The sequence below is a fragment of the Cetorhinus maximus genome, chromosome 5 (genome assembly GCF_964194155.1).
Source record: "Cetorhinus maximus chromosome 5, sCetMax3.hap1.1, whole genome shotgun sequence".
In the NCBI taxonomy this organism is placed as follows: Eukaryota; Metazoa; Chordata; class Chondrichthyes; order Lamniformes; family Cetorhinidae; genus Cetorhinus; species Cetorhinus maximus.
Genome location: NC_135883.1, coordinates 3888725 through 3912909, shown reverse-complemented (window position 1 = coordinate 3912909; position 24185 = coordinate 3888725). Strand labels below are relative to the sequence as shown.

General features: G+C 43.9%; 1 protein-coding gene across 2 annotated transcripts in view; it reads left to right on the top strand.

The window, feature by feature from the left end:
• gtf3c2 (general transcription factor IIIC, polypeptide 2, beta) overlaps positions 1-11002 on the top strand; it is a 128869-nt gene extending 117867 nt beyond the window's left edge. For both annotated transcript variants that reach the window (XM_078541440.1, XM_078541439.1), the window contains exons 17-18: positions 1506-1610; positions 8826-11002. In XM_078541440.1, the coding sequence (XP_078397566.1) occupies positions 1506-1610; positions 8826-9059 (339 nt within the window). In that variant the 3' untranslated portion in view covers positions 9060-11002. The remainder of the gene's footprint in view (positions 1-1505; positions 1611-8825) is intronic.
• The last annotated feature ends 13183 nt before the right edge of the window (positions 11003-24185 follow it).

Genomic DNA, 24185 nt, shown 5'->3' with positions numbered 1-24185 from the left:
GATGGGGGGAGGGTCATTGATGAATCAGCTGAAGATGGTTGGGCCTAGGACACTACCCTGAGAAACTCCTGCAGCGATGTTCTGGGGCTGAGTTGAAAATGTGTGTATGAGTATGTGTGTCTGTCTGTGTCCCTCACTCTCTCATATGCATACTATATGGGTATATATTGGCATAATCAGTCAGATCAGACCAATTCAAAATTCAATATGCTTAAAGAATGAACTTGCATTTACATAGTGTTTTTGATGTCTCAAGGTGTCGCAAAGCTTTTTACAGTTGACAAATTATTTTGAAGGGCCACTGTTATGTAGGTAAGCTTAAAATTAAATTCAAAACAAAAGTATTGCAGATGCTGGAAATCTGAAATAGAAATAGAAAATGCTGGAAATACTCAACAGGCCTGGCCAGCATCAGTTCTGACAAAAGGTTATTAGCCCGAAACATTAACCCTGTTTCTCTCTCCACGGATGCTACCGAGTGCTTCTAGCAATTCTGGTTGAAATTCGATCCTGTGGTTGTGTAGGATGACATTGTGCCCAGAAAGTTACTGATGCATGTTTGTAGTTATCAATATTAACTTTTGTTGCTAATGGTAGAACCTGTGTATATTTATCTAAACTGAGTTTAAAGACTTTATTTCATGTTGTTGGCGATTCACCTTATACAATACATGGTCACATTGGTAAAAAGTATCTGCTCTAATTAAAACAGCAGGAATTTTTAAGGGCAATGAATCAATATATACTGATTGTTTTTAAAAATCATTTCACAAAGTTTACCTGTCACTTGCCTTCAAAAGTAAGATTTTTTTTTCTCCAATTATAGATTTAAAGCTACTGAGATTGTTAGGCTTTTTATGATTACAATTGGGCAGATTCAAATCCTGTAAAATGTAGAGGCATGAGTGGAGACTGTACTCATAGGTAGATTGGAGACCCTGTGGGGTAGATCAGAACAGTCAGAGGATATCCAATTCCAGAGGGGTTTGGTGAAGTAGGTAAACTGGATCCAGTAGTGTAACTATAAGTACTGACCTCCTTGATCCAGCAATTCTCGCCTCCTTTTAACTGCTGGGCTTCCTGAGGCCCCGTAAACTCAGCTGGCCAGCATTAAACTGACCATAAACATATTGGTTCAATATGAGACATGCAGTCTTGTTATAATATTTAAATTGGCCACCCGCCTACTGGGAGCAGTTGGTAGACTGCCCTGGTTCCACCTCCCCTAAAGACCAAAGTGGGTGGTTTGGGGTCAGGATTCAGATTTTCAACATTTTAAACTTTCCACCTGACCCAAACAGACATATTGTGGGGGTTTAAACTGCCCTCTTTTATATTTATACAGTATTTGATGTAACAACTATTCACTGCAATCAAACTGTTTCACCGCTTAAGATAGCAATGTCTAATGTTGGCACAATAGGTCTATGTAGTGATTAGAAGCCGTACTTTATGTGCAGAAAATAATTCCATTCTAATTTAAAAAAGCTTTTCTTACTTTATAGAAGAGTTTCAAGAATCTGTTTTCCAGAGAGCCTTTCAAGAGAATGCAAACAGTAGACAAAGCAAAAACGTATCCTGACCGAATGCCACTAGAATCTGTATACAAGGTAAGTTGTGCATCACTGCTGCATTGTGCATAATGAAGATCAATATCTGCGATGGGTTAAAAGCAAAATACTGCGGATGCCGGAAATCTGAAACAGAAACAGAAAATTCTGGAAAAACTCAGCAGGCCTGACAGCATCAATACGGGTCAGGGTCATACGGACTCGAAACGTTAACTTTGTTTCTCTCTCGACAGATGCTATCAGTCCTGCTGAGTTTTTCCAGCATTTTCTGTTTTTGCCTGCGATGGGTTACATCGTTTATTCAAAATCATAGCCAAAAATTCACTCATCCAAAATGCTAAGTCATGTAAAGCATGTTCCATGTCAAAAAATAGAGGAAATGAAATGGAAATGTGAGATAGATCTGTATTTTGGACGGTGCTCAAGTAAATTCTTATCTGCATCTCCATCACAACTCTCTTTATGCTGAAGTTGATTCCTGATGAGCACTAAAGAATCAAACTCGTTATTTTGTGATTCTGTAGCGTCTCCAGCAGAGCCAGTTGATTGCAGTGATAGCTCATGTATCATAGTGCTTGACATCAACCGTCCTACTGCTTTTTTTTGGTGAGAGTGCCAAGAAGGAGGAAGACAGAAACCCCCTTCTATGAGATTCCTCTCTTTCAGCTGCAACTTCCTTGCTGTGAACAGTGATACTGACAGGCTTCCCACATGCGGAGTTAGGAATGCCGTTCGCACAACAGCAAAAAAGATAATAGCACGTTGCATTTTATAATTGGGGCGAGTGCAAGAGGTTTGATAACTCTGTGCAAGGCAGTGGTTAGGCCAATAAAGTGCTGTGTACATTTTTGGGTGCCACATTATGCCAATTAACTACAGACGAACATGTAGCTTAGGTTGGTCAGGATAAAAAGCTCACCTGCGCCCCCTGTTCACTCGCCGCCCCCCCCCCCCCCGTTCACTCGCCCGCGCCCTCTGTTCACTCGCCCGCGCCCTCTGTTCACTCGCCCGCGCCCCCTGTTCACTCGCCCGCGCCCCCCGTTCACTCGCCCGCCCCCCCCCCGTTCACTCATCCGCTCCCCCCGTTCACTCGCCCGCCCCCACCGTTCCCTCGCTCGCCCGCCCCCACCGTGCCCTCACTCGCACTCCCCCCCCACCGTGCCCTCACCCGCCCCCCCCCCGTTCACTCGCCCGCCCCCCCGTTCACTCGCCCGCGCCCCCTGTTCACTCGCCGCCCCCCCCCCCCCCCCGTTCACTCGCCCCCCCCCCCCCCCCCCGTTCACTCGCCCGCCCCCCCGTTCACTCGCCCGCGTCCCCCGTTCACTCGCCCGCGCCCCCCGTTCACTCGCCCGCCCCCCGTTCACTCGCCCGCCCCCCCGTTCACTCGCCCGCCCCCCGTTCACTCGCCCGCCCCCCCGTTCACTCGCCCGCCCCCCCGTTCACTCGCCCGCGTCCCCCGTTCACTCGCCCGCGCCCCCCGTTCACTCGCCCGCCCCCCGTTCACTCGCCCGCGTCCCCCGTTCACTCGCCCGCGTCCCCCGTTCACTCGCCCGCCCGCCCCCTGTTCACTCGCCCGCCCCCACCATTCCCTCGCTCGCCCGCCCCCACCGTGCCCTCACTCGCACCCCCCCCACCATGCCCTCACTCGCACTCCCCTCACCCGCCCCCCCCCCGTTCACTCGCCCGCCCCCCCCGTTCACTCACCCGCCCCCCCCCGTTCACTCGCCCGCCCCCCCCCGTTCACTCGCCCGCCCCCCCCCTGTTCACTCGCCCGCCCCCCCGTTCACTCGCCCGCGTCCCCCGTTCACTCGCCCGCGTCCCCCGTTCACTCGCCCGCGTCCCCCGTTCACTCGCCCGCGTCCCCCGTTCACTCGCCCGCGTCCCCCGTTCACTCGCCCGCGTCCCCCGTTCACTCGCCCGCGTCCCCCGTTCACTCGCCCGCGTCCCCCGTTCACTCGCCCGCCCCCACCATTCCCTCGCTCGCCCGTCCCCACCGTGCCCTCACCCGCCCCCCCGTTCACTCGCCCGCCCCTCCTGTTCACTCGCCCGCGTCCCCCGTTCACTCGCCCGCGTCCCCCGTTCACTCGCCCGCGTCCCCCGTTCACTCGCCCGCGCCCCCTGTTCACTCGCCCACCCCCACCGTGCCCTCACTCGCACCCCCCCCACCATGCCCTCACTCGCACCCCCCCCACCGTGCCCTCACTCGCCCGCCCCCACCATGCCCTCACTCGCACCCCCCCCCACCGTGCCCTCACTCGCCCGTCCCCACCGTGCCCTCACTCGCCCGCCCCCACCATGCCCTCACTCGCACCCCCCCCCCACCGTGCCCTCACTCGCCCGCCCCCCCTGTTCACTCGCCCGCCCCCCCGTTCACTCGCCCGCCCCCCCTGTTCACTCGCCCGCCCCCCCGTTCACTCGCCCGCCCCCCCTGTTCACTCGCCCGCCCCCCCGTTCACTCGCCCGCACCCCCTGTTCACTCGCCCACACCCCCTGTTCACTCGCCCACCCCCACCATTCCTTCGCTCGCCCGCCCTCCCTATTCCCTCGCTTGCCCGCCCCCACCGTGCCCTCACTCGCACCCCCCCCCCACCGTGCCCTCACTCGCCACCCCCCCATTCCCTCACTCGCCCCCCCCATTCCCTCACTCGCCACCCCCCCATTCCCTCACTCGCCCCCCCCCCACCGTTCCCTCACTCGCCCGCCCGTTCCCTCGCTCACCCGCCCCCACTGTTCCCTCGCTCATTCATTCATTAAAGACTAGACCTTAAAAACTTACCTGTATATGGCAGCTAATGCTGTAAAAAGGGGGCGATTCCTCTTCTTCCCCTGACACTACTACAATCTGTTGGACTAAGATGGGTGCTGCACTGCCATTTCTCTGTCAGATTGGATGATAAGATCCTGGATCCTGGAAGAAGTGGGTAATAGCGTCGGGTCGGTAAAATCTCAGCAGGCAGCAGCCCCGTGCCTAGCATTCCCCAGAAGACCGAGGCCCTAATTCAACCTCAAACTTCTAAAGTATCCATTATACTTATTTGATTCTGACAAGTAACTTGCTATCGTTAGGTTAGCCAGTCTGTTTCACTCCGATATAGCCAAGCACAGCTATAAATTATCAACCAGCATTGGCCTGTGGGGAAAGCTACCAATCGTGAACTTCATTCACTATTTTTTTGACTTCAAGACGCTCCATGAAACCTAACTCTTTGACCAACCTTTAGGCCATCAGCCCTAATGTAACCTTATGTGAGTTGAGGAGGAGGTGGTGGCGTAGTGCTATTGTCACTGGACTAGTAATCCAGAGACCCAGGGTAATGCTGCAGGCAGCCGGGTTCGAATCCCACCAGGGCAGAAGGTGAAATTTGAATTCAATATAATCCTGGACCCCCTTCATCGAGACATCTCCATCTGTCTCTAATCTGGAATTAAAAACCTAATGATGAGCATGAAACCATTGTCATAAAAACCCATCTGGTTCACTGATGTCCTTTAGAGAAGGAAATCTGCCCTTACCTGGTCTGGCCTACATGTGACTCCAGACCCAAAGCAATGCGGTTGACTCTTAAATGCCCTCTGATTGGCCTAGCAAGCCACTAAGTTCTCAAGGGCAATTAGGGATGGGCAATGAATGCTTGCATAGCCAGCAATGCCCCCATCCCATGAACAAATTTTTAAAATGCCAGATTTTGCTTTATAACCCTCTTATGAAGTGCTTTGGGGTGTTTTGTTACAGGAGAGATGCTATTTAAATACAAGTTGTTCTGGTTTATTTATGCCACTGACTACTAACAATGTAAATAAGCAAAATAATACAAAAAATATATAAACTAAATCATAAAGCATTTTGGAAATCTATCCCAATAAGTTTATCTCCCTGGGTCCTTTGGTTTGAGCTTTGTGTTTTTCTTTTGTTCACCATTCCCAAGGTTAGCCACATCCAGGCTTGCACCTGGAACCAGCTCTGCTTCCCCTGTTCTCCCAGTTGGGCCATCTCCATCTGTCCCTAATCATTGATAATTGAGAGCTTCAGAATCTTCTGTGGCATCGTTCTCTGCTGATTTCAGCAATGTGATTGACCACACTGGAGACCCTGATATCTAACCTTGTTAAGGATATATATGAGAGTAAGAAGGTGTCAGACGTATTTCCCTTATTTCCCTCTGCTTCTTCCTTGAACAGAGGCCCGAACAATCCCCATCCACCACCACCACTCCGGCTGAACTTATTCTCTCACTGAACAATTTCTCCTTAAACTTGTCTCACTTACTCCAAATAAAAGGTGTGGTTATGGGTACCCGCATGGACCCCAGTTATGCCTGTCTCTTTATGGGGTACGTGGAACATTCCTTTTTCCAGTCCTACTCAGGCCCCCTCCCACAACTCTTTCTCCGGCGCATCATTGACTGTTTCGGTGCTGCTTCATGCTCTCGTCTGAACCTGGAAAAATTGATTAACTTTGCTTCCAATTTCCACCCCTCCGTCACTTTCACATGGTCCATCTCTGACATTTCCCTTCCCTTCCTTGACCTCTCTGTCTCTATTTCTGGTGGTAGACTGTCCACCAATATTCATTACAAGCCCACCGACTCCCACAGCTACCTTGACTACAACTCCTCACACCCCGCTTCCTGTAAGGACTCCATCCCATTCTTTCAGTTCCGTCGCATCTGTTCTGATGATGCCACTTTTAAAACATCGCTTCTGACATGTCTTCCTTCTTCCTTAACCGAGGCTCCCCACCCACAGTGGTTGACAGGGGCCTCAACTGTGTCTGACCCATCTCCTGCGCCTCTGCCCTCACACCTTCCTCTCCCTCCCAGAACCATGTTAGGGTCCCCCTTGTCCTCACTTTTCACCCTACCAGCCTCCACATTCAAAGGATCATCCTCCGCCATTTCCACCAACTCCAGCATGATGCCACCAAACACATCTTCCCTTCGCCCCCCCTTTCGGCATTCCATAGGGACCGTTCCCTCCAAGAGACCCTGGTCCACTCCTCCATCACCCCCTACACCTCAACCCCCTTCCACGGCATCTTCCCATGCAATCGCAGAAGGTGCAACACCTGCCCCTTTACTTCCCCCCTCCTCACCGTCCAAGGACCCAAACACTCCTTTCAAGTGAAGCAGCATTTCACTTGCACTTCCCTCAATTTGGTCTACTGCATTCGCTGCTCCCAATGCGGTTTCCTCTACATTGGAGAGACCAAATGCAGACTGGGTGACCTTTGTGGAACACCTTAGGTCTGTCCGCAAGAAAGACCCAGACCTCTCTGTCGCTTGCCATTTCAACACACCACCCTGCTCTCATGCCCACATGTCTGTCCTTGGCCTGCTGCAATGTTCCAGTGAAGCTCAACGCAAACTGGAGGAACAGCACCTCATCTTCCGACTAGGCATTTTACAGCCTTCTGGATTGAATATTGAGTTCAACAATTTTAGATCATGAACTCTCTCCTCCATTCTCACCCCATTTTTTCAAACATTTACTTTTTAATTTTTATATATATTTTTTTCCTACCTATTTCTATTATTATTTTAAAATTTATTTCCATTCATTGTTTTATCCCCACTTTTTAGCCTATTTTATCTTTTCTCCCACACTGTCCCCTCCCCCCACACCCACTGGGGCCACCTGCCACTGGCTCATCCTGTTTTCCACTCTTAATGTCACCATTAGCACCTCCTTTAGCCAGTATCACCACCATCAACACCCCTTCCACCTTTTGTTTATGACAATCTCTCCTTTGCTTCCACCTATCGCTGGCCTTCTATCCAGCTTCACCTGTCCCAACCCTCCTTAAACAGCATATATTTCACCACATTTCTACTTCTCTTTAGTCCTGAAGAAGGGTCATACGGACTCGAAATGTTAACTCTGCCTTTCTCTCCACAGAGGCTGTCAGACCTGCTGAGTTTTTCCAGCACTTTTTGTTTTTGTTTCAGATTTCCAGCATCTGCAGTATTTTGCTTTTATTTCCCCTTATTTACGTTGGATTCTAGAATGCCTGCCCTTTTGGTGGCAGACTGTTTGTAGTCCTGGCCCTGCAAACACTGGACCTGAGTTTTCCCCAAATTCTGTCTTCTCTGCCCTTGAGGGTCTTTTGCCATGAAACCACCCTCTATTCAGGATTGCAATGATTACGAGCAATGGGCTGAAATTATCCCATCAATTCAGTTCAAGATGCATAACCTACCCTAGCAGAAACTATGTTGGTTTAGAATAATTGCCTTTACTCTTGTTGGTTTTAAAGCTGTTTTCTTCATTATGGACTCCATTGTCCCTTCCCTGCAGACACACCCTAATTTCTTAAACTATTATAAGTCAATGCATTGTATTTGCAGTTTTAACTACTTAAACTTTTCAGGTTTTATATTTTTCTTTACAAATCTTTATTTTCTCTGAATTATTCACACCTCCACTAGGAACTTGAAAGACTACATCACGATTTTTTTTCCTGTTGCTTCTCTTTACCAATAGTTTTCTCCTCTTCCCGAATATTGACTCCTTGTTGGGTTACATTGGGACTGGGCTCTCGTTAGTGCCTTAGCACATTGCAATTATTTTGTGCTAATCTTGGCCAGTGATTGTTGGGAGTACATTACAGCAGAACATGATCCTGACCTTGTCTGATGGCCACAAGATCCCAGCAGGAGCGTTTGAACAGCAACTAACTTTAGGAACTTGGGCCTCTTTTTCCTCGCCTGAGCAGAGTTCTAAGGCTAGCTTTATCCCTGTCACTACCTTGGCTGAAATCAACTAACTTACCAAAGACCGGGGATTGATCCTGGGAATGTTCTGGTCTGTATAGCTCAGTTACTCACTGAATAAGTTGGCCTTCCCAGTGGCAAAGCAAATCAGTTTTTTTTCTCTTGTGAAACCTGTTGTGAAGGAAGGTTTCTATTTCTTTCATTTATATTTGTCAGCCACTACCTTGCTGCATACCTATGGCTCGTTCTTTTTGATAATTATCAACTATCCCTCCGGTATTGTTTGCAGCTTCATTTTCCAGTCTTCTGTTTTCATCCTAGTTATTGTTTCTAAGTATTTTTAAAACGTCACTATATCTTTATTGTGCATTGCCCCAATTTCGATTTGACTTTATGAAGCTTTTTTATTTACATTGCTTTACCACTTTGCACTCTTTTACATTGCATTACTGTATTGTTTTGATAACTCCCTTGACTTCCCAATTAAATCATAATATTTAGCATTTCCCTCAGTTTTCACACCCATTATTTTTTTTCTACCCAGGTTCGTTTCAATCCCAACCTTGATGCCCATGGATGGATCCTCTCAGCTGGGCAATCGGGAATTGTCCGAGCACACTGTGTGCGGAGCCTTAACACACATGTGAGCAGGAAACTGATCAAGGAATACCAAGCACAATTCAGTTCCATGTTCCAACCTACAGAAGCTGAAGGAGTTGGGAATCCCATTATCCCTACTGTCGCACATTGTGTAAAAACGGCATTGCAAACAGAATAATGTGCATCAGCATGGCTGGAGGATTTAAGAGCACCACTCTGTACTGATGTGGCACTGCAATCAGTTTCCCATTCAACAAATGCAGCAGTGATGTGAATCCCACCCACTGGGTCCAACCAGGGCACAATAACTGAACGTGGCGCAGGTATGCTTATCTGCCAGTTCAGCAATGTATGTTTTTCTAAAGTTTGTCGTACAGAAGAATATGTTGTCTTTAAATGTGTTACTGGAGATCAATCTATTGAATCAGACACAGGATTTTTCAGATGAAGTAGGCAAACAAAACGGCTTCTTTCACTCTCATCTTTTCAATTCTGTTGTGAAATTGAGCAAGGTCTTTCTAAGTATTGCTATTATACTTTTCTTGAATCTTAATGAGATGTAGGTTTTTTGACTTTTTTGAACAAAGCTTAGAGACCGATGTGGTCTATGTGAACTTGTGTCTGATTTCACAAGATTGGATTTAGGCAGGTTTTTAGCTGCTAATAACAGTTTTACAAAACCACTGTTGTTAAAATCATGAAATGTCGCACAATTACATTTTACAGGTTGCTTTTATTTACCGCTTGTTGGCTTAAGCCAGCTCCTCCAATTGGTAACCAGCCATTAGGTGTTCAGATTCTTCTGTGGTACAAATCAAATGTCATTTGATGCAAATTACTAAGTTTTTCAGTCTAAGAGCTAGTTTTGTGGTTGGTGGCCCATTTGGCACTTGTTATAAGTAAACAACAGGTCAGGTTTGTACTTAAGGAAAAAAAAGCGCAAATTTGGAATTTACCCAAAAACATGTTGCCTGGCCTGAATGGGATTTTGTATGCTATATACAGATTTATTATAATAACTGAATTTAAAGTAAAATAAAATTGCATTTAGATGGAAATAAGTTTAACCCCTGCTCTTGTCTTAACTGTAATTGTTAGTGTAAAGTGAGAGATCAGATAGGACTCTTGAAAATTAGATACACCTTTTCTACATATTTATACCTTCTCCCTGGCCCTATGAGGGTGAAAAAAAGATTTGTGTTTCCTTTAGTTTCAGACAGATGTGCCATTTTTCCTAGAATGCGTAGGAAATTAACCCCCGTGTGTCTGCTGTGTCTTGTCAGAACTTGCTAATAAGGGGCTGTAACTTTAACTATCTGGGTTTCTTTTCTGTGTAGCTTTTCTTTATTCTTAGTAAAAGAATAAATATTATCTACACTAGAGAATTTTTGTTGAATAAACATTGATGGAAACTGACTTTCCCTTTATATTTTGATTATCATTTCATGATTTTTATAACTTGGCTATTGTAAAACGGGCAATGGTCAATTTGCTCACACTGAGCACTGTTGTCATTTCCGTACTGCTTTTTGAGGTTAAATAATGCACTGTGTGTAAAATTACGCTTTTAGCTGTGAACCTTTCTTAAAAAAAATTCCATGCTTCCCCCTCCTCATCCTGAAAAAAACCTGCAAAAGTTAAATCAGAATTCACAATTTTTCAATTCTTTTGTAAAAGTTATATCTGTTTTATAATAATTTGAACATAACCGGTGGTGTATTATCTCTTTTTAAAATTTCTCTTGGGTTTCAGTTTTATGTTGTGTACTTTGTTTATTTGCTGCTGCATGTAGTTTGGGCATTCAAAGATCAGTAAATCTGTAACTTACTGATGTAGTTGGGTGCATCTTGATGTACAACTACCTCAAACACAAAATAATTTAGACTTTTTGTAAAGTTTCATACCTGCTTTATTGTGATCAGATGATGCAGAATTACTGGACTACACCCTTAATGTTGGTACATCCTACTCTTCGACTGTTTCATCTTGCTATCTTTACTACTGAGATTGCTTTATTCTGGGATACAAAAGATAATCACCACAGCTCTCACAGTGCTTCCGTTGTGCATGTATGGTAAACTTTCACACAGGAGATGTGTGCTGAATAAATGGGAGAGATCTATATAATTTGTGTGGCTGATTCACATCCCTCCTCACACCTCTATCACAAGGACTGTCTGCATATTGAAATTCTAGATGATCTATGATCAGTATAGATTTTTTAATTACTGCCTCCTTTTCTTGGTAAAATTGCAACTTACTCATCTTTCATTGTAGATACAGAAGCTGAGACAAAGACCTGCACTTTCAATACAGATGCATCTAAACTACCAGCTATATATAACTCATTGTACAGAATATGATATTAAAATTGTTCCATTTTTGAAGTTGCTAGCTAACTGCAGTAGTATGATTCTTTATAGATTGTTATGTCATGCAACATTTTAGCCTTCAATAATGTGTTCACAACAGACCGCTAAATTGGAGGAATGTTTATCCCTATTTGAAAACCTATTAGATGGTCAGATGGCAATACAGCATGTGGAGAAGTAGTCTGGTGACAGAGATGTCTCCATATCAGTGTTTTGTCCTATCGTGTAGCGTGTCTTTCATTCTTGCATTGATTTCCCAATCTGTATATTTTCAGTCATGATGGGAAAAGAGTTCAAAATCTGCTTTAAATGCATTTTGGATGCGCATTAATACGTTACTTATTTTAATGCAATTCCCACATTTGGTTGTTTGTTTTCAACTTTGATCCTTCCTAGGCAAGACATCAGGCAAGTTTTTTTTTAATTAATTTATGGGATCTGGGCATCGCTGGCTGGGCCAACATTTATTGCCCATGCCTAATTGCCCTTGAGAAGGTGGTGGTGAGCTGCCTTCTTGAACCGCTGCAGTTCCCGTGATGTAGGTACACCCACAGTGCCATTAGGGAGTGAGGTCCAGTATTTTGACCCAGCAACAGTGAAGGAACGGGGGTATTTTCCCAAGTCAGGATTGTGAGTGACTTGGAGGGGAACTTCCAGGTGCTGGTGTTCCCATGTGTCTGCTGCCCTTGTCCTTCTAGATGGTAGTGGTTATGGGTTTGGAAGGTGCTGCCTAAGGAGCCTTGGTGAGCCCCTGCAGTGCATCTTGTAGGTGGTACCCACTGCTGCCACTGTTCGTCAGTGACTTACTCCCTGGTCTCTTGCCAGTGTTGCTCTGTATCCAGGCACTAACTGTTGGTAAGTGATGGCCCAGAGAGATGTTGCCCCTCACCATTCCTTGAGAATCACTTTCCTGATTGGTATGATTGAAATTGAAAAAACATGCTGCCTGGAGAATTATCAATATTAACCTACTTCATACCACTCTGAATGCTGCATGTTAATAACACCCTGCTCCTGGGATGTACTTGGGTTTAGATTAGTGTGCTGCCACTTTCTATAAATCGTGTTTTTCTAAGTGCTCTCTGAATTTAAAAAAACAATCATAATACTGTGAAAGCTGGGTCAACAAAAATAGTGTTCGGGAAAAGTCATTTATTCAGTTAATTCATGCATGAACAGAGCTCAGTCCCAATTATTTTAAACTATGCGCTACTATGTTGTAAAGTAAAATCGTTTCACTTTTCTCCCACTCATTATCTGTGATTAACCATACAGGGGATCATTCTCCCTGATCTCAATATCTTAGCGTTTTCGATGGGGAATGGCACAACTGTGGGAATGTTTTATAAATTGTGTTCCAAATAAGGTTTTGTCTATGACATCTTTGGCAATCTCTTCTTTGCCTCCACCTTTCACTGTCCCTCTGTCCAGCTCTATCTGTCCCACCCTCCTCAACCAGCTTATATTTCACCTCATTTCTCTGTGTCCTTAGTTCTGATGAAGAGTCATATGGACTCTAAACGTTAATTGTTTTCCTCTCAGCAGATGCTGTCAGACCTGCTGAGTTTTTCCAACTATTTTTGTTTTTGTTTAAGGTTTTGTCTAATATGGATTCCGTAATGAAACTGATATCTTATTTCCTCTCTTGTATTTTAAGTGCTCTATTCTCCTCCCCCCCCGCCCCCCCCTCCTTTCACCCCATATTTATTTGAAGGTCTGTTTTATTTTTATTTTCAATCTCTACTTGCCACTATTCTGATATGATTATATTAGGATGTTTTTCCCCAGAGTTCCCTAAAAAGTTGCAAATCACAGTTCCATAGTTCTCATCATGCCAACATGCACTACTGAAAGATAAAGAGTGAAATGTTACACACTCAACTTCTTTATTGTCTAGATACTCATGGTTAGAAACTCATGGTTAAACCTAACAGCGGATGTGTTGATATCATTGTCAAAGAATTCATTTCAGAAATTACAAAAGTTGTGGTTGCAGTATGGAGATTAAAATGTTGCTTTTGGTTATTAAATGTTCCAGTATTGTTTGAGTTATTTCAGATTCCTTTATAAATATGTTGCAGCCCAATCCACAAGAATATGCTTCCCAGTTACAACTTCAAGGAAGCCGTCATCTGTGGTGTACTGGCACATTGGGCATGCGCATGACATTATGTCCTGCTTGTGTATAAATAAAGTGTCTGCATAGTTGGATAACTGTCCTTTAATAATGAGGTGTAGCCAACCAGGTGAATTTGACTTTGAAATAGTATCCTCAGGTTACTGGTATATAACCTCTTAAATATTTCCATATGATTCTATAAAGGGGCCAAATGAGCCCCCCTAAACAGATATGTGGCTGGTTACTATTAGGTGAAATGCATTTTTAATTTGCAAAGTTGGATATGTTAATTTCACACAGTATTTTCCTCCAATCTGTGTGTGTTGATTATTTATTTGTTACAATACTTGTCTTCACAAACCTTTTTAGCCTTTTGGCTTTTGAAGTGATTGCCAGTGGCTAGTAAATTGTTTTTTGGCTGCTGCATTGAAAGAACATTGAAATTTTCACATTGGTATGATTTAGTTCTGTTCTACATATGTATTATGCAAGTCATTTGGAGATTTAGTTAGGAACACAAGTTGCAGATTTATTGAATCAAAAGGCCTAAGTACTTAATTGCCCTTATTTCCACTATTTAGTTAAACTACCAAATAACTTTGTAGCCAAGATGGTAGAATCCTGTCAGTTCAGTTACCCAATACAGTAAGGCTGATGCAGTTGATGTTCCATTCACAGTTCTGGACTGCAAATTTTATTTGAAATAAAAATTCATCTGAAATGGGATTATGGAGAAAACAGCTGAGCATTTTTATTTCTCTCCATCATACACGTTTTGTAGAAGGGAAAATGGTATCTGGTTGGCTATATCAAAGTAATTGCCCACCTTATTTCCTAAATTGGTTTCTGCAGGGTGGCAATCCATGAGGATTTTAGCTAAGGTCAAGTTATTTACCCTTTACAGTTAATTTCTTAACTGTTTACTTGATATCATGTTATTGAGATATTTACTGTAAATATATGTCAACCTGTATTTTAGTAATTAGAGTATGATTCATACTCTTACATACTCAGGCTTAAAAATTGTCTCAAACCGAGTGATTATATCCTTTTATATTTAAATGTTACTTTAGCCTTGACGTCATAATGTACAATTAAAACATTTCTTTTTTTTTAAATCTGTCTGCTTTCTTTCCCATTTTTATTTGGGTAACATTCTAGTAACTTACTAAATAATGTGGTGACTTTTTTTTCCCTTATTGCAAGGGTTTACACTGGGGCCATTGGCAATCATAAAAAGTGTTATCAACCCTCCCAGATTGTTCTGAAGGCTCCAGGAATTAAAGATTAATCTCACAGGAGAAAAATTATTGAGGCATTTTTAAAATAGTAGGTGGAGAAAATAGGTTTTCTTATGAGTTTTAAACGTCAACTTTGTAAATGCACTTTCTGGTATGAAATTGAATAATCAAGACAGACTGTACTGATCTTAACTGGATTGGAAACAAGGTAGATAACACTGGATTGGCCTGAATCCATGGGTAACACCAGAAGAAAGAGTCATCCAAGGCTCCCTTTCGCGATCCTGTTACCCCTGCTGAAAAAGGGTATGCGTTTATATGTCATGTAAAGGGAGTACTGGGTTTCACTGTAAGATCCCTAGTCAGTTAGCTTGCAGTGTTATTTTACTTGACAATGACATGCTTGGAAATTCATCACAATGATTAACAGTATCAAAGCCAAGGTTCTGGGAAACCCATACAGATCATGTTTGCACAATTTGGAGAGCGTACTCTTTCCCAGTAGAGAGCCAGCTCTTTTACTAAAGACAATAGGCATGGGTTGACAGCTTCAGTTTAGTATCTCCCCAAGTGTACACAGGGATGCTGCTGGACTTAAGTCAGTAAAACCATGTAACTCACCAGTAAGGAACGCTGGTATGTGGCTCATTCAACCAGAACAGCTCTACCTATAGGCACATTGACTTGCAGGATTATCTGAAGATGATTGGAGAGAATCTCATTCTCTAAGTGGTGCACAAACTCCTCAAAGCCCCATTTATCCATCTGTGTCCCAGAGTACTGAGAGCCCGTATTCAAGTATTATCTAATGAAATTTGACATGAAATGCTGACTTAATTTTTCCTTTGACAAGCATTGTTTCCTGGATCTGGTTCAGTACTTAGGAGACCTTGGTTGTATCCAGCCCCATCCCCAGTAAATAGCTCGTAGTTGATCATTAGCTTTTTTAAAAATCTTTTAACAGGACGTTGGCATCGCTGGCTAGACCAACATTTTATTGCCCATCCCTAATTGCCCCTGAGATGGTGGTGGTGAGCTGCCTTCTCGGACCACTGCAGTCCATGTGATATAGGTACACCCACAGTGCTGTTAGGGAGGGAGTTCCAGGATTTTGACCCAGCGACAGTGAAGGAACAGCGATATATTTCCAAGTCAGGACGGTGAGTGATTTGCAGGGAAATTTCCAGGCAGTGGTGTTCACATCTATCTGCTGCCCTTGTCCTACTAGATGGTAGTGGCCGTGGGTTTGGAAGGTGCTGCCTTGGTGAGTTCCTGCAGTGCATCTTGTAGGTGGTACACACTGCTGCCACTGTATGTCAGTGGTGGAGGGAGTGCATGTTTAAGGTGGTGGATGGGGTGCCGATCAAGCGGGCTGCTTGTCCTGGATGGTGTCGAGCTTCTTGAGTGTTGTTTGAGCTGCACTCATCCAGGCAAGTGGAAAATATTCCATCACCTTCCTATTGTGCCTTGTAGATGGTGGACAGGCTTTGGGGAGTCAGGAGGTGAGTTACTCACCATGGGATTCCCAGCCTCTGACCTGCTCTTGTGGCCACAGTATTTATATGGCCAGTCCAGTTCAGTTTCTGCTCAATGGTAACCCCCCCCCCAGGATGTTGATAGTGGGGGATTCAGCAATGGTAATGCCAACTGAATGTCAAGGGGAGATGGCTGGACCCACCTTGTTGGAGATGGCCTTTTTTTTTATTCTGTCATGGGGCATGGAAATCGCTGGATAGGTCAGCATTTTTTATTGCCCATCCCTAACTGGTGAACTGCCTTCTTGAACTACTGCAGTCCATGTGGTGTAGGTACACCCACACTGCTGTTAAGGAGGGAGTTCCAGGATTTTGACCCAGTGACAGTGAAGGAATGGCGATTATGGTTCCAATTGAAGATGGTATATAGCTTGGAGGGGAACTTTCAGGTGGTGGTGTTTCCATGCATCCGCTACCCTTGTCCTTCTAGGTGGCAGGTTTGGAAGGTGCTGTTGAATGAGCCTTGGTGAGTTGCTGCTGTACTTCTTATCAATGGTACACACTGCTGCTACTGTGTGTCAGTGGGATGTTGGAGGTGGTGGATGGAGTGCCAATCAAGCATGCTGCTTGATTGGCATTGGCACTTCTGTGACACGAATGTTACTTGCCACTTATCAGCCCAAGCCTGGATATTATCCAAGTCTTGCTGCATTTGGACATGGACTGCTTCAGTATTTGAGGAGTCATGAATGGTGCTGAACATTGTGTAATCATCAACAAACATCCCCACCTCTGACCTTATGATGGAGGGAGGGTCATTGATGAAGCAGCTGAAGACAGTTAGGCCTAGGATACCACCCTGAGGAACTCAAGCAGTGATGTCTTGGGACTGAGATGATTGACCTCCAACAACCATCTTCCTTTGTGCTAGGAAGAACTCCAAACAGTGGAGAGTTTTCCCCCAATTCCCACTGGCTCCTGTAGAGGTGCTCATGAAGCTGACACTTCTTCCTCCTTCCAACTTCCCTTTTTGCCTCAAATCCACAATAAATCTGTGTTCTGGATCTTGCACATGGGCTAGAGGGAACCTTCCATTGCATGGCTCGGAATTCAAAGCCATGGAGCAATTTGGCCAACATTGATGTCAGGAATTCCACCATACACTGCTATGATTTTCCAGGAGCGCAATGTTTGAAAATTATCTCGATTATTTAGGTTCATACATGAAGAAAGGTCAGTTGGTTAATGTACTGGATGCAGATGAACATTTTTTGGCCAGTATCTCATCACAAAAGAAAAAGCGATGTAACTGCAACTGATGTACAGCACCTGGCAGTCCAAGACTACCTCTTTCAGTGGTAGATGCAAAACAAAAAGGCATGCTTCACTTTTGTTAAACCTGCATGAAACTGGAATGATCCATCTCGTCAACAAATGAATAATCATTTTCTCTATAAAACATGATAAAATGTTTATTTAAATTACATTTCATGCATTGTTCCAGATACATTTGATAAACTACAATCGAAAAATTTAGTATTTCTCAGGTCATTAATGAAAATTGTTTATATTAAGAGGTACCAGAGACAATATTGTGACAATAATCCATTGAAAACCTATGTTCAACACATATGAAGTCAATCTGCAGTTTCTTAGGAATGGGCTTACCTGGGATTGCAAGATTGGTAAGTGATTATGGGAAAACTGACCACTGTAAGCAATCATTCTAATTGACATGAAAATATTTTGAAAGCATACAACATCTGATGTACAACACTCCTGTGCACGTGTACACCCACATATAAACACGCAAGGACATGTGCCTCAATTTACAAAAACAATACAACAGAGAAGATTGGCTCCCATAGAATTAGACAACCTTATGTGACATGGAAAACTTCCAATACTTCAAAATTTGACATACACAACACATGCTTACATAAAATTCACACCATAGTCATCGGACAAGAACATTCACAAAAACACAAATCCCAGTTCTTATTTTGACCACAACTTATGGTTCAATTTAATTTTTCATTCCCATTTTATTTCCTTGTTTTGCACCTTGGACATGCCCTTTTTTGTTAGTAAATGCTGATCACACCTACATGCATTACATTTGCCTAATTTGGGGTAATGGGCTCATTTTACAAGCTCCTAGCAGTTTTCCTTTAAAACATTTAGTCTTTGTTGGAATGGGAAGTAATTCAGATTTCAGAGGACTGATCCAGATTAAGGTGATGATTATAAAAGCTTTTTTTTTGATGGAAAAGAGCTATTCCTGATGGAACACAGAGCCTCTGCATTTGAACACCCGAACATCCTTTCTGTACAGACTTTGCCCAGGCAGCAAAGATCAATAACTTTTGTAAGATAAAAAGATAACCTCTCCAAGGGAAGAGAAATGTGATTAAATATTGTTATTGTGGTGTGTCACATTTAGGTCTGACGTTGCTTCATGGATTGTGGGATTTAGGTTCAGACCCACAATCATGTGCACAAGTTACTGTTTATGGAAGGTTTATGGCAAGTGGCAGTAAACCAGTTCTTCGTTGAGAAGAAAAGGAAGTCAGGGAAGCCACTAAGGCTTCTCAATGCACAGTTCTTATTGACTGATGGCAAAGTCGGGAATAGACAGAGGTCTCAGCTGGCAACTTTGCATCATCCGGCAAGTTTGTAAGAAAGGGGAAGATGAGGAAATTTTAAAGAAGCTTTGCTGTGAAATGCACCAGTCACTATATGGTTTTGTTATCATTTAACATATGTTTCCTACGTTATAGCAGTAACTACACTTCTCCAGTGCTTTATTGACTCTAATGAGTAATGGGACATCCTGAAGTGCTGAAAAGCACTTTCTAATTGCAAGTCATCCTTTTTGTATAGCTTCAAATGAATAGTTCATAGGCTCTGTGTATTTATTTGAAGCTCTTCACTTTTTATAACCCCTCCTGCTCTGTCACATTTGTAGCCAGTTTCCTTCAGTTGGGGAAAGTCAGTTGAGGCAATGGACATTCGTTCTCATTTTTCTTTGAATAGTGGATGCACACAGGGAAGGGATGGCCCAATCACACTCATGCATGCAATACAGACATATAAGCATCTAAGATAGCAATGCTGTGGGATGGGAAAATGGTCAAGAATATAGAGGTGTTTGACATTCATCTTCAATCACTTACAATCACCGTTCACCTTTTTCTCCTCACAGTCTTTTATACATTACTTTAAATCTGTTTTTATAGGATAGTTTATTGAGCAAACATTTCTTTTACAATGGGTTCCTTCCCAAGGAGGTATATGGAAAATCCACAGGTATACAAAGGCACAGCAGTACATGCATTATTACTATGATTCATTTGGAGAGCAGGATTCCAAAATGTTATTTTTGCAACACATCTAAAGTTTCAGATGAAAATCCATTCAAGTAAGAAGTTGCCCAGACCTTATTAAGAGCTGAGCTGCATAAAGCTCTGTGAATATATCAATGTGATTGCTGCAATTGCTCTGAGACCCATTGAGTTCCATTGTGGCTACCCTTAAGGCACTTTACATTTTGGCACATCAGTAGTTTGAATAATGAGGGAGCCTTGTTCATAAACCAGTTTCCTCTCCCCCAACCCCATCTCCAATACTAAAGTAATTCCAATGGCCTTATCTCAACATTTGAGTCAGAATCATAGACACATGAAAATGTGACTGCATATTTTGTTAGCGTTCAGCTAATATCAAATGACACCCCTGAGGGGTCTCGAACCATTGCAGCCTGGAATAGGAAATTATTTAAGAGTTAAACAGTCACTTAAGTGTGCTGCAAACTGGAATTATCAGAAGTCCCAGACTAACTGCACTCTTCAATATAAGATTGCTTAAAATAAAACTTATTTTCAAAGTGCGCCCTTAAATTCTTGGTCCTATTCCCAACAAAACACCACAGAATAATCAGCCTTGGCAAGACAATGATTGGAGGTAATTTGTCAGGAGGTTATTTGTTTCTCTATATTCAATGTCAGTTTGTAGTTCACATTCAATCACTGAGAAATGTTTAGTATCTCTTTTGTGGGCTTAGGATAAAACAGTGTTATCTATATACAAATAGACTTTGAAATGAGCACATACTTTTGGCAGGTCATTAATGCAACAAGGGAACAGTAAAGGACTTAATTCCCTGAGGAACACCAGCGTCAATCACATTTGTGTTATCCAGTGATCCGTTGCCAACAACTCTGCCTGCACAGATAAGATTGAAGCTATTTTGCACCATTAGTTGAGAAGTCAATTTCATGGAGTTTGTTGCAAAGTATGGCATGGATGATTGTTTCCAAGCCTTTTTTGAATCAAGAGATACTATCTTTGCCAATGCTATAATAAATCTTATTTGATAAACCAAGAAAAGATGCACAAATAGAACACCTTCCAGAAAGCCGATCAGTCTGATTAATTTTGTGTTGTGTTATTAAATGATACAGTTGCCAGTGTTTTCCTCATCACAGATCACTGAGTGATTCCATGCAGTACTCGATGTATTAACTAGGACATACTAAGCCTAGTTGAAAGAAACAAATGACCTATTTTACAGGCTGGGTAAAAAAATGTTACTGAAGAGGGAAAATATCAACCACAATAGATTCCAGATCAAATCCACAAGTTCTGTCTACAAAGCAGTGGCTGGTAATTGTGAACAAAACCTGGGTTAGTATTTTATTTATACTGAAATTATGGATTGTTAAATTGAATTTGGCTTAAACTGTTTTGAGATCTGCAGTATCTAGTTGTGCCAAGTATGTGTGCTGGCTCAATGGGTGAAAAATACCCACCGTGCAACACTGTAAACAGATCAGAAAGACTCTGGTTTTCATCCCTGATCCATGCTAAGTCAGCAAGGATGAAACTGATAATACCCCAAGAGTAGGAAGATGAAAAGAAGTAGGGTCAAGATTTTTGCTCCTGATCAGCTTTGAATACTGGTTGAGAATAGAATGAAGTTTGACTGTAATAACATTTGTGAACTGACATTCACTTCAGGATTACACATAAATGGTCACTTGGAAAAGGTACATGAATGCTACTGCCACTATCATACCCCTACAATCACTGCCACCAAGGAAATGTTCAAAAGTTGGAGTGTAAATTGGTTTGGAGATAAAGGGAACAAAATGGCCAATTTATGTCGTACAGAAGTTTCAAATAGAAGCCATTCAATGCATCTTGACTTCTGGTGCTGTGAAGTATGGACATGACTTGACACAGTAATCTTCGACCTTGTTTGCATTTGATTAGCGATAGATCTGAAACCATTCAACCTTCTAATGATCCAGCACAAAGGTTGAATGGTTTATAACTCTGCTAGTTTAACTACTCAGACTTCATTTAGGGATTTTGAATTTAAAAACACCAGACTGTGACTGCTATTAACACCCATGATGCCAGCAGTGATCATTGTGACCTGGAGCTATAGACATCAATAAAGATTCTGGAATCCTTTAGTTTTGGAAATGAGGTCTTTAATAAACTGAGGTAAATTGAGAGTTTAATAGCTGGGCAAGTTCGACTTTTTTTTTCACAGCTTGAGGGGGTGCTTGGCGGGGGTGGGGGTGGGGTGGTGGGGGTAAAAATTGATGTCTGCTCCACTGCTCCCAAAATCTGGATCTAGTTACAGAATTTATAGACCAGCCATCCTGTTTGCTGTCATATGTGGCCTCTGAACTGCTAGTGAAGCACAGATCAGCAGAGAGGAAACCAGTGCTGTAATCCAGGTCAGTGTCTTTCCATTTTATATTTGGTTCAGAGAGGTAAAAATTGAATCTTGTTGCACCTAATTTCTAGGTGACAGATGGGGCATAATAAAGGACCACGTTTGCAAGGCTATGTTCTGCACCCCGAAGACACCTGAAATGCAACTGAACCCTGTGTTGGGTTGCACAATTTTTCAGGCCTCCCTAAAACAGGCGCTGGACTCATTCCTGAAATTGGGCTGCCCTGAGCAGTAGAGGCAACATACCTTGACCACACAGGTTTTCCTGCCTTGGATGTGGCCTCAGAAGTGACCGTCAATAAAAGGTAATTGTGTTTTAAGAAAATAATTTTCAGAAAGTTAAGAGTTTTCCTCATGGACCCACTGAATCCCTGAGGGCTGCTGATGGTAACCTGCGGATGCTAGATATGTCAGTCCTGGAGGCTTGACCGCATGATACATGCCAACGGCTTGCAACTGTTGCTTCATTTACCCGATAACATTAGGCCACACATGCTAAATGTTTGCCTCTAACTGCTCTGTCTGAGAGGAAACTCTTACACTTTGTTTCTCCAGACCTGAAACGTACCCAACAAATCACTGTCCACCGTTAACCATTCAGTTTGTACTTATCAACTAAGCAGCATTAAAGCATTTTTGGAGCCTTAGGTACAATGAACATTTGGGGTAGCTCCATGACCCTACCCAGTGCTCTCAATCTGTTAAAACACTCCCTTTTAAATCTACAGTGTTTATTTCAGAGCTTCAATCTGAACTTGTTTGTAACCAGAATTCTTTCCGTGTAAAAGATATTAATACATCCAATTAAGGTCCCTCACCTTTTTTTTTCTCAGCCCATGTCACTCCTGTGAGGGGCGCTGCCAGTGAGGCAGGCAGTCCAAGCACTATCTTTCGATGTGTGGCGCTGGGGTCGGGAGGGGCTTGGAGATGATGAACTGTCTCTGAAGGCAGAATTACCCCAAGTACTCACAGGATGCCCAAGGCTTAATTTTGCATGCTTAGTCTGCATGGCCTAGTGCCAGGAATTAACCTGTACCCTAATGCATATTTAAAACCTTAGTAACTTAATTTGGATTATCGCCACTAATACTGCACTTTGTAAACAGTTTACAAAGTATATTTTTATCCTAAACAAGCTTAATAAGATCCTATTTATACAATTGGATACTCCAAATGTCACGCTGAAAAGCAATTGACTCAAACCGAGTGTGTCTTGCTAAATAATGAGCTAAAGAGGAATCTTTGGGAAGGATTTTTAGCTCCCACCTGGGAACAGGGGCAGGCAGGCACTAAAAGTATTGCTGCTGGTTGGCATGCTCGCTCCCTGGCTCCATTTCTCCCTTGCCTCCTGGGCCATTTTCCCCACAGGTAGGCTGGGGGAGCCACAGTGCTACCCATCTGCAAGTGACCGGTATCAAATTCATCGAATTAAAGCCCTACTGCAGTCCACTGGAGAAAGCTGATTGGGATTTTCTAGTTTGCATCCAGGTCCCCCCCAGGCACTGGGAGCAATTTAGCTGCCTGCTGACGGCCTCCTGGTTGCAGACTGGGAAGCCAAAGCTCCAGTAAGGCTTAGAGGCCCTCCCTGCCTGGCTGGCTCTAGCAGCCACCGGAGGCTGCTCTGTGCAGGAGCTTCCTCCCCGCCCCCAATGATGGTCAGGCCACCCATGCAAGCAACGTGGAGGCACCAAAGGGCCACCAAGCGCTCCATACCTCACCCACCATCCCCTCGGCACAGACTGCGAGTCCGCCGCCACTTTATTGGACCGTGGAGCAGTTGGACTGCACACGTTGTACAATCTCCTCACCAACACTGGCCATGTAACAGTCACTGCTGGAGGTGTTCACAGCCCCGCGCAATCTCAGCATCCTGGTTTGGACCAGTGTCCCCCATGTTGTAGGCTGACAGGGCAGCCATGCAGCGCACTCATCTCTGGCCATCCAAGGGGTGACCAGCACTCTCCGGGAAGCATTAAGTGGCGGTCACACAGGCCAGGAAAGGTGATAAGTACAGCCATGATAACCACATCTCTCTCTTTCATGCTGCAGGAGAACCACGTCAGGATCATGGATCCTGGTGACCTAGCTGTGTGCCTGATGGTCTACAGAGAGTGTAGAAGACAGAGGAGAGAGTGACTGAGGCTCCTGGCCGCGCAAAGTCAGGAGCAGCAACCTCATGAAGGGGCAGCAGGGGCTCCCACACACTCTGCCCAGGAGCGACAGTGAGCCGTGGCTGGTCAATGCCTAGTGACACCCAGGGTCTATAGACGCCGCCTGCCATTCCTGCAGATGACTGAGAACCAGTGTCACCGATGACTGCGCATGTCTAGGGACCTGGTCCCTCACAT